Source organism: Moschus berezovskii, chromosome 25 (genome assembly GCF_049115385.1).
Source record: "Moschus berezovskii isolate FMDL1 chromosome 25, NW_MosBer_1.0, whole genome shotgun sequence".
In the NCBI taxonomy this organism is placed as follows: domain Eukaryota; kingdom Metazoa; phylum Chordata; class Mammalia; order Artiodactyla; family Moschidae; genus Moschus; species Moschus berezovskii.
Window position 1 is genome coordinate 1,626,107 of NC_142484.1, and position 10,235 is coordinate 1,636,341.

Sequence of the window (10,235 nt, forward strand, 5' to 3'; positions counted from 1 at the left end):
GCCGGCTCGTCCCCTCCCGGGGCCCGGGAGGCCGCTGTGGCTGGGTTGGGCTGTTTTTCCAATAATGTCCCCCCCTCCTCCCAGCCCTGTTTCATTCCATTTTCTCTGAGTCAGCAGCTATGGGTGGGGTGGTGTGCTGCAGCGGTCAAGGCCCTTCGAGCCAGGTCCCCATTCTAGGAGGCAGAGACCACTGTGGCCGGGGACCCCGGCCTGAAGCGGCGGACAGGGTGCAGGGCTCATCCCGCTGCCCAGGGAAGCAGCCTGGTGCCAGACCCTACTGGTTCAGCTGAGGGAACAGAGGGGGACTCCTCACCCACACTTGGGGACCCCAAGCTGAGGGGAGAGGCCCAGCCCAGCACTTGGGGAGCCCCAGACTGACGGGGGAGGCTCAGCCCAGCACTTGGGGAGCCCCAGACTGACAGGGGAGGCTCAGCCCAGCACTTGGGGAGCCCCAGACTGATAGGGGAGGCTCAGCCCAGCACTTGCGGAACCCTAAACTGACGGGAAGACCCAGCTCAGAAGTTGGGGAGCCCCAGACTGTGGGGGGAGGCCCAGTCCAGCACTTGGGGAGCCCCAGACTGAGGGGGAAACCTGGCCCAGCAGTGGAGGGCTGTGTCTGTGCAGACGGGGTCTCCCATGCTTGGTGCCCAGGGTCTGAGAACCCCTGGCCCACCTCCAGCGCGGCCCTGAGACCCTGACTGCTCTTCCAGCCTCAGCCCGCAGCCCTCGGAGGCCCCTGAACTGGATGAAGATGAGGGCTTTGGTGACTGGTCCCAGAAGTCAGAGCAGCGGCGGTGGCAGCACTGGGGGGCTGGGGAGACCCCGGATGCTGGGGACCCCCCTGGGGGTGAGAGTCCGGAGGGGCCGCAGGAGGACGACAGGCAAGTGGGGGGTCAAAGCCTGGGGGCGGCGGGCTCCCTCCAGCCCCCTAAGCCACGTCCAGGCCGTGCCCTCTGCACCCCTCCCCAGCAGCCCCCCAAAACGCCCCTGCGGCCATGGGGGCAGGAGGAGGAAGAGAGCGAGACGGGGGCGGCGGGCGGGGCTCGCTCCAGGCTCCCAGGGCCCCGGCCCGTCCAGACCAGCTGCGGCCCGATCAGCACGTGTGCAGCCCGCTGACGTCAGGGAGGCCCCGCGCCCCCGGGCCCCTTCCTCCTTGGGGGCGGCGAGCTCTGTTCCCACGGAGGGGAGCAGGTATTTCCAGATGTTAGAGGCGGCCTGGGGGACAAGCTTTCCAGATGCGCGGACGCTGAACCGGGGCCGGCAGGGGAAGGGGGCCTCTCCCCCACCCACCTCGGGGGGCTCTGAGCCGGGCTCCAGCCCCTTGGCCGTGGTCAGGGCCCAGATGGCCTCGGGAGCTCCGTGCTCGGGGCTCTGGCCCCTCCCCGGGCCATCTCCGGTCCCCCCCCACCCCGAGGTCCCTAAGCAGCTCAAGCTTTCACTAAGACACCCCCGGCAACCGTCACTCGGTCACCCCCGGTCCTGCTGCAAGCAGCCTCTGTGCCCAGAGCTGGCTGCCTGGCCGGGCCTTGGTCCTGCTGTGGCCCTCTGGCCAGGACCACCCTCCAGGGCTCAGTGCCCCCGTCTCTGTGGGTTGGGGTGCTCCCTGCATTTCTGAGCTGGGGTCGGGGGCAGCAGGGAGGCCCATCTCCACTGGTCTTGGAGTGGCCGCCGGCTCCCTTTGTCCCTGGCTGCCCGGCTACCAGCAGGGGGCACTATGGCTCTTCTGTGGACCCTCCTAGGCGCCAGGCCTCCCTGCCCCCCGCACCTGCCTGGCCGCCCGCAGCCGGGGCTGAATGGGCCTCTGTGAGCCTGCTGCTGGCTCACACCCCAGCGCACCTTGGGTGGTGGGTCTGGGTCTTGGCTGGCACGAACACCAAGGGGCCTGAAATCATGGAAAATGCAAGAATTTCCCATATTCTTCTCCAGGTTCAGTCCCGCTCAAATGCAGACCCGCACAGGCTGCCAGCGACCGGCCTCCCCTGCCCTCAGCCAGCCATGTCCGGCCCGCTCCTCTGGGCTGTGGTCCCGGCTGTGACCCCAGTTCTTGCCTTGTCTCCCACTGCACCAGCCCCCAAACCCTCCTCAGACCCCTCCTCAGGCCTACAGGATGTCCAGGCCTGTCGCTCCCACACAGAGCGGGCAGGAGCAAGGCCCCGCCTAGGCTGACCAGGCAGACGCTGTCAAGCAGGACACAGGCCCGGCCTGGGGCCTGGGAGTGGCCGCAGTGAGCCGGCGGCCCTCTGTCCGCGGGGCAGACGCCGGGGTCTTGGGGTTCCTTAGCACCCGGCTGTTCTGAGGGCCCAAACTTACAGATGGGGAAACTGAGGCTTGGACTTGGGGAGGCCCTCAAAACAAACCATCAGATGACCTCTGACTGACCAGACTGCCTCCCCCACGACCACAGGCCCCACCAGCGCACCTCCGGGAGCCAGGGTGGCGACGAGCGAAGCCCAGCTGAGGTCTGCCTGGAGAAGCTGCATCTGAGCCCCGACTCGGAGCCCCAGGAGGGGCTGGCAGCAGAGGCCTCAGAGCCCAGCGGGCCCGAGGAGCCCGTGCAGGGCAGCCCCGGGCTGGCAGAGACCAAGGAGGTAGAGGCATAGGTGCGGGGGGCTCCCACGGGTCTGGGTGGCACTCCAGCCCCGGACTGGATCTTTCTCTGCTGCCTGCGTGCCCCGTGGGCATCATGGGACCGGCCCAGAGGAAGCCAGCACCCCCCTCTGCAGACAGTAGCCCCTGCAGCCCTAGAGAGCGGTGGGGCTGGGCACCGTGGGATGGAACAGCACGTTCCCAGACTCACCAGCTCACGCAGCAGAGAATTCAGAACCGGAGCATGTCAGTACTGGAGAGGGCCAGAGGAGGCCCGGGGTGGGGGGCGCGGTGTCCGCCGGGGCCCTGGGGTGGCAGGAGCGGGGCCGAGGGGGCGGTGGTCCAGTCCTAACCCTGGATGTTCTGCTCCCAGCACCAGAGCTGCCGGCAGCCCAGGACACCCAGCCCCCTGGCCTTGGAGGGGACTGACGCGGGCTCGCCTCCCCTGAGCCCCAGCACCAAGGTAGGTTAAGCCCCAACGCCTCGTCCCGTGTCCTGCACAGGCTGCTGACTGCCTGCCGTGCGGGGCTCGGCAGGGCCTGTGATGGGCATAAGCTGGGCCGTGGGACTGGGGGGCGCATGCGGGGGGAGCAGCTGCGGGGCGGGGGCTCTGGGCCTCACTCCGGCTTCAGAGGCTCCATCTCCGCCTGCCTTCCACAGCTCAGCGACAGAACCGAGTCCCTGAACCGCTCCATTAAGAAGAGGTATGTCTGGCTGCTTCCCAGGCAGGACGCAGGGTTCTCCAGGGGAAACAGGACCCTGGGTTCTCCAAGGAAGGCTCCAGGGGAACGGAGGACTCAGTGTTCTCCAGGGGAACGGAGGACTCAGTGTTCTCCAGGTGAAGGGAGGACTCAGGGTTCTCCAGGGGAAGGGAGGACCCAGGGTTCTCCAGGGGCAGCAGGAGCCAGGGTTCTCCAGGGGCAGGCTGAGGAGGGCTCCAGGAGGTGGGGGTCTGGGGCCCGAGGGAGCTGTGGTGGCTGCTCAGGGTGAGGCGCAGGAGCTGAGGGAGGGGCCCTGGCCAAGACTCTTCTCTCCCCCAGTAACAGTGTGAAGAAGTCGCAGCCGGCCCTGCCCATCTCCAGGATTGACGCGCGGCTGGAGCAGTACAGCCAGGCCGTGGAGGTGGGCACAGGCGCCCCCAGGCTCTGCTGGGCCCCTCCTGCGCCCTCCAGCCAGTGTCCCTCCACTGCCCCTGCAGCCCCCGCCAACCAACAGCGTTCCATTCAGCTGCCTCCCGTCTGAGCAGCACTACTCCACCCGTCCGCATTCTCCCATCCAACCAAGGTTCCTCCCGCGACCCTACCCCCCCATCCAACTAACACGCTGTTTATTCAACTCTCTCTTCCATCCAATCCACACCACTCCTGGCAATCGACACCCCTTTATCCAACCAATGACCCTCCAGGCAACCAACACCACTCTGTCCACATCCTTCCCCTTCCATCCAACCAACACTTCTCCATTCAAGTGATGGCCTTCCATCCAAGCAAAGCTTCTTTGTTTAACCAGTGTTCCTCTATCCAACCAACACCCCTCCACCCAACCAATGTCCCTCCTCTAATTCCACACCCCGCTACCCAACTAGCACCCTTCCACACAATCTGTTGTCCTCCATGCAGCCAGTGTCTTTCCACCCAGTATTTCTTTGCTCAATGGATGTTCCTCTATGCAACCCACGCCACTCACCCCGACCCACACACCTCCACACAACCACTGCCCGTCCACCCAACTAACTCCCGTCCACCCAACCGTCACTCCGTCCACCAAGGCACTTCCGCTCCAGCCCTGCTCCTCCAACCCCACGCCCGAGCAAAGCGAGGATGGCCCTGTCTCCTCTGCAGACCGCGGGCAGGACCCCCAAGCTCACCCGCCAGCCCTCCATCGAGCTGCCCAGCATGGCTGTGGCAAGCACAAAGAGTCGCTGGGAGACGGGAGAGGTGCAGGCTCAGTCGGCCATCAAGTCCGCCCCCTGCAAGGTAGGCGTCCATCCTGGGGCGGAGCCAGGCCCCCTCGGCACAGCAAGCGCGGGCCTCCAGGCGGAAGTGCGGGCCGCAGGACCCCGGGGTCGCCGGGCTGGTCCCTGGGAAGGGCTGGGGGCGCGGCTCGCGGGCCTCGTCCGTGGGCGCTCCCCACAGGACACACTGGGCCGGCCCTGCGGCCCTGGCACTGCGAGGCCGGCGGGAGACGTGCCCGGGCTCCCAGCTCCCCGGCGGGGCCGTCTGACGCGGCTTCCTTCTGCCCCCAGGACATCGTGGCCGGAGACATGAGCAGGCGGGATCTCTGGGAGCAGAAGGGAGGCCCCAAGGCTTCGTCCACGGTCAAGGTGCGCCCGAAGGCGGCTGACTCGGGGCGGGCCCCGCGGCGGGGCGGGGAGGGCGGCTCTCACCGTGGCCTCCTTCCCGGCAGAGCACCCTGCCTGGGAAGAGGTACAAGTTTGTGGCCGCCGGACACGGGAAGTACGAGAAAGTGCTTGTGGACGAGGGCTCGGCGCCCTAGACCCCTCTTCCTGGTGAGTCCGCAGCAGCGGCCCTCGTGTGATGTGTTGTGTGCGAAATTTGCCGCCCTGGGCGCCTTTTGGCAGGGGCCAGGAGGAGGCTCCTGAGGGCGGACTGCCCGGCTCAGGGCCGGGCAGAGCCTGCCCCTCTGGTCCCCCTGCCCATCCCCATCCTTCTGCGGTCCTGCCCTGCTCCCCCTGGCAAAGCTCGAGACTCCCTCCCGGGAGGAGCCATGATGCCCCGTCTGCACCGCTTGGGCAGGTGAGGCCTTCCCGGGGAACTGCAGGGAAAGCGTGGCCAGAAGGGGAGTCCTGGGGGCTTGGTCCCCGCCCATCAGTGGGCTCAGGGTCTCCGAGGGGCCACAACCTTGGGCGCTCCCTGTTATCCCAGTGGGAGCTGCTCCTGTGGCTGCTGCCCGCCCCATCGCCTCGGAAGCAGAAAGACGACGGTGGTGTGGTCGTGCACACTTTTATTAGTGGCCTGGGCCCCAGGATCCGTGTACAGCACCCGGCGCACCCCCTGCCAAGCCTCTCCCACCGCTGGTCAGAGCCCCAGCGCTGGTCCTGGGTCAGACCCCCTCTGAGGGCACAGTGGGGGCCTCACGGCCATGCGAGGCCCGGGGCCCCTTTCCCCACCTGTCCAGGCCACGGCTGGTCTTCGCCCCTGGGTCAGGCTGCTCTCCCTGCCTCCTCATCCAGCCTCGAGGCTGAGACCCCCCTCCTGTCTCATCATCAAGCCCCCCCAAGCTCAGCCCTCAGTCCAGGGGAGCAGAAGCCACAGCAAAGGGCGGCAGTGAGGGCCCAGCTCCAACCGTCCTCAGCCTGCTCCCAGCGCTGGCCAGGGCCCCGTCCTCGGGCGGCACGGCCGCCAGGGCAGCCCACGGAGGCGACCCCACCCAAGCCCGAGCCCGAGCTCCCAGCCACTACCCGCCCCCACGGAGATGCAAGTCTCCCCCACTTTCTCGGCAGAAGGGAACGGCCCCAGAGTCCTTCTTGTCCTGGCACATGTCGGGATTCACCACCCAGAACTCCCAGGGTTCAACCCGGGCCTGCTCCCTGGAGCCGGGCAGACCCTCCCGAGCAGCCATGGTCCCTCCAGGCCCTGCTGGTGACCTCCTCCTTCAGCCCCTGCCCCAAGCCCTGTGCAGACACCCAGGCTGGCCCTGCCCTGCGAGGTTATTCAGACAACCCTGACCTCGAGGCGGCCTCCTGACCTGTCTGCCTCCCCAGCGGTTCACCCCAAAAGCCCCCACACTCTACCCCAACGCAGACCTCTCTCTGCCCCTCTGCACTGCCCAAACCCGCGTCCTGCTTAACCCCCTTCTCCCACCATGGTCCTTCCTGCTCCCATCCGCCCCACCGCCCCTCTGGACCCCTAGGCCGCCAGGCTCCCCTCTTGAACGGCTTCAGTTTCCCAGCTGGACGCTCAGCCCCTGTCGTCCACCCCACGGCCCTGGGGTCACCCAGCCATTCAGTGGAGCCTCCAACCGGCCGCTGTCCGGTTGAAGTTCTTGGGCTGGGGGTTCAGGACCAGAACTGGGGAGGTCACAGGAGGGGGTCGGGCGGCAACCTCCTGCAGCTTCCGGGCATTGAAGCGAGGCCGGTAAAGGAAGGTCAGGCGACCGAGGCCGGCCAGGGTGCGCACCCCAGCTCCGGGCCCCGCCTGGCCGCTGCGGGACTCGGCCACTGACATGCGGTACAGCACCGCATCCCACATCTTGGAGGCCCGAGAGGCGGGGGGCCGGGGCTCTGGGCTGGCAAGGGTGGTCTTGCACTGGTCCACCTGCCCCGGGCTGGGCTCTGGCGCTGGGAACTGGGGCTCCTCTGGCTCCTCCAGCAGCTGCTTCTTGAGGCGCGTCCAGCCACTGAGCTGGGGCCTGGCTGAGGCTCTGGGGGCCGGGCAGGGGTGAGGGCCTACCAGCGGGGCAGGGGGCGAGGCCCTATGGGGGCTGGAGACTCTCTCAGCCTCGGCGGCAGGGCTAGCCATTCGGGGCTCCTCCAGGCGCCCAGCTTCGGGGGTCCCAGAGGCCGGCCTGAAAGGCGAGGGTCCCGGTGAACGGTAGGTGGGGGCAATGGGCACCACCACTCGGGTGCCAGCCTCCCTGGGCACTGAGGCCTGCAGGCCAGGGGGAGGCCTGGGCACTGGGGACGCCGCAGTCCGGGGACTGGCCACCTGCGTCCCTGTGGGCAGTGGGCGGATGTGGGCCACGGGGATCAGGGGCTGAGCCTCAGGAGGGCAGGGGGCCGTATGCCGATCCTGGGGGGCTGCCAGGGCGGGCTCGGGGGTCCTGGCCTGCGGGGATGGCGCCAGCCGGACGTGCACTTGGCTGACATGGCGGCCCCTCACTGCAGGGGCTGCGACCTGGGCGAAGCCACTGGGGCGCCGGGTGGTTTCCAGGGCTGGGGAACCCGTGAGCTGGGGGCCCGTGGCCCTGAAGTGGGAAGCCAGGCTCCTGAGCTGGGTGAGGCTGAAGGAGAATGTGGACCTCTGCGTGGGGGAGGCCACGTGGTGGACGACAGGGGTCGGAGGGCAGTGGGGCATGGCGGCCACAGCCTTCAGGGCCTCGGCAGGGTGCGGGGCCTCTGCCAGACTCGGGGCCTCGGTGGGGTGTGGGGCTTCAGTGGGACGCGTAGCTTCTGCTGGACGTGGGGCCTCCACAGGACGCAGGGCTTCGGCAGGACGCGGGGCCTCCGTGGGATGCACAGTGTTGGCTGGGCGCGGGGCCTCCGTGGGGAGCGGGGCCTCTGTGTGGCGCGGGTCCTCCGTGGGGTGCGGGCTTGGGGCCTCCTGGTCGTGGCTGGCCTCACTTACGGGGGACAGGGAGGTGCGGAAAGCCCCGGGTGGAGCGGGGGGCCCGCCCCCGCCCATCCTCTTCCGGGCCGCCTTCCTCAGGAGCTTCTGCAGGCGCAGGTTGTCCTTTCCCGGCTTGGGCAGCAGAGGCGGTGGGGGTCTGGGGGGCCCCAGGCGACACGGCCCAGACGTCCCAGGGGCCACAGAGGCGGACGAGATGAGCATCGCTGCTCCCTGGGGCAGGAAGGAGGCGGCGGTGAGCCCAACCCTCTGCCTGCAGGCCCCATCCCTGAGGGGGACACACGGCTCCCTCGTCTGCAGGGGGACCCCCAGGTGCTCTGCTCCCTGAGGCCAGGTGCGCTCTTGGTGGGAACGTTTGCAGCATCGATCAAGGGGGCGGCCCTGACATCACCCCCAGACTAGAAGTGAGCCTACCACAGCCCGAGGTGCCTGGTGGTCATGCAGCAGGGGCCGGGCTGGGAGACCCATGGGCAGGCGCCAAGCGTGGGCACGTGCTGGGCCGGCCGCCTGCAGAGGCAGGAGGGGCAGCCGCCCACAAACGTGAGGGCCGCCTCGCCGTCGCCGGGCCGACCACAGGCGCGTCCCTGCAAGCCGCGGCGAGGTGGCGGCCAGCGGCCGGGGAGGCAGGGGCAGCGTCCTGAGAGGTCAGCTGGGCGAAGGCGGGAGCTGCTCCCGCCGAGCTCCGGCTAAACGGGATGTTCCCGCAGGCCTCCCGGCGGGCTGGTCCTGGCCAAACCACCCACCCTGCTTTGTGGGCGCCACGTGCTTGCAGGGACGTTGACGGATGGTGGCCGGGCAGAGCGGGGGCTGTGGGCTGGGAAGGGGGGAGGCCAGGGCTATGGCCGCGGGGCCGCTCCATCAGGCAGGAGCTGGGGGGCCTGGGAGGGGGTCTGCTCCCAGCTGCCGCCCACAACCGGGGGACCAGGACCTCCTTGGGAAGAATGGGGTGCCCAGGCCAACTCCCTCCAACCTGAGCCCCGAGCAGGGTCCAGGTGGCAGCGTCGGGAGCCGGCCTCCAGACTGGAGGGGGACCAGGGAGGCTGCTCCTGGTGACCGGAGGGGTTGGAAGGGTGGCCCCAGAGAGAGGCTGCAGGCCGCGGTGGGCAGGGTGGTGGGCCCTCCTGGGACTGTGACTGATGTGCACCCCCCCCACCTCCCCGTGTGTGTTTCAGCCTTCCCAGGAGCAGGGCACAGGCCAGCAACACATCCTGCCTCCCAGTCTTCACGCCCAGGGGAGAACCCGGCCAGATCTGCCCCCCTGCCCCCTGAACCCGACCTTGCCGAAGAAGCTTCTTCTCATGCCTGCCCTCGCCCCGCAACCCTGGCAGCTCTTGCTGTGGGGCCCTCCGACATGGCACTCACTGCCCCCCACAGTTCCGGGAGGAGAGGAACTCTGGCTGTTGGTTGGTGAAGGGACCCTCCCCAGAGAAGCTGCAAGCTCCCAAGGAAGGCGCCGTTGGTGCTGGGAGCGGCCACGTGCCAGGGTCTCCAGGTCAAGAGCCACAACCCCTACCCCGCCTGCACTGCCCCCCGCCCCCTGCTGGCAGCCCCTCCGTCCTGTCCAGTAAAGCTCCCGTGTGTCTCCACGTGCTGGCTCTCTGGGGCTCACTGACGGGGGTTGGGGGGAGCACGGCTGTCGGGAGGGGCCCTCCACCCTGCCCAGCGGTGGTGTCCGGGCCTCTGTTCTTCCTTCAGATTTGGACCCTGTCCTGCCCAGGGGCCGTCTGCGTGTGAGGCTCTGGGGTCTGAGGGGCGCGGTGGCCAGAGTCAGGGTGCACGTGGCAGCGGGCTCAGGCCTCCTCTGGGGCGTCTGTGGCACTTGCCCCCCAAAGCCTGCAGTCCCCGAGGCCGTGTGCTCGTCACCCTGTGCCCCCAGGCTGTGCGTCCTCTGAGGACGAGACCTTCCTTAGGGTCATCCCCGTCCCTACCCAGGAGATTTGGTGGATGGGTGGATGATGGATGATGGACGGATGGAGGGTTGGATGGTGGAGGATCAAGGTTGATGGGCGGGCAGACAGAAGGAGGGAGGGATGGGTGGGCGGGTGGACTGGTGTGGAAACAGCAAGAGGTGAGGGCTCCTTGGGTGGCGGGTGGCAGGATAAAGAGCAGGTGGAGAGGGGCCTGCAGGAGGGAGAGGGGCAGATGCGAAAACGCCACTGTGCAAAGAGTAGACGGGAGAAGAGACGAGGCGCCTGCTCCAGGGGCGCCGGGGGGGACGGGCGGGCGGGCAGACGGATGGGTGGGCGCAGGGTGGCGGGAGCAGGGCAAGGAGGCGCAGAGGCGACTGACATGAGCAGCGAGTGCTCGGACAGGCCTGTTGGGGGGGGCAGGCTGGGGCTGTCC

The 10,235-nt window shown here is 68.5% G+C and overlaps 2 protein-coding genes across 5 annotated transcripts in view; one reads left to right on the forward strand and one right to left on the reverse strand.

Moving 5' to 3' along the window:
- The window catches only part of LSP1 (lymphocyte specific protein 1), a 35,518-nt gene extending 26,040 nt beyond the window's left edge, over positions 1-9,478 (forward strand). For 2 of the 4 annotated variants that reach the window (XM_055415213.2, XM_055415214.2), the window contains exons 3-10: positions 711-881; positions 2,405-2,588; positions 2,960-3,049; positions 3,247-3,290; positions 3,627-3,708; positions 4,428-4,562; positions 4,832-4,909; positions 9,065-9,478. In XM_055415213.2, coding sequence (XP_055271188.2) covers positions 711-881; positions 2,405-2,588; positions 2,960-3,049; positions 3,247-3,290; positions 3,627-3,708; positions 4,428-4,562; positions 4,832-4,909; positions 9,065-9,460 — 1,180 coding nt within the window. In that variant the 3' untranslated portion in view covers positions 9,461-9,478. Of the gene's footprint in view, positions 1-710; positions 882-2,404; positions 2,589-2,959; positions 3,050-3,246; positions 3,291-3,626; positions 3,709-4,427; positions 4,563-4,831; positions 4,910-4,992; positions 5,096-9,064 lie in introns of all 4 variants that reach the window. The other 2 variants (XM_055415217.2, XM_055415216.2) reach the window with 2 other exon arrangements.
- PRR33 (proline rich 33) lies at positions 6,552-8,096 on the reverse strand. The gene has a single exon (XM_055415212.2). It carries the CDS (start codon positions 8,094-8,096, stop codon positions 6,552-6,554), a length of 1,545 nt encoding a protein of 514 aa, XP_055271187.2.
- Positions 9,479-10,235: the final 757 nt, after the last annotated feature.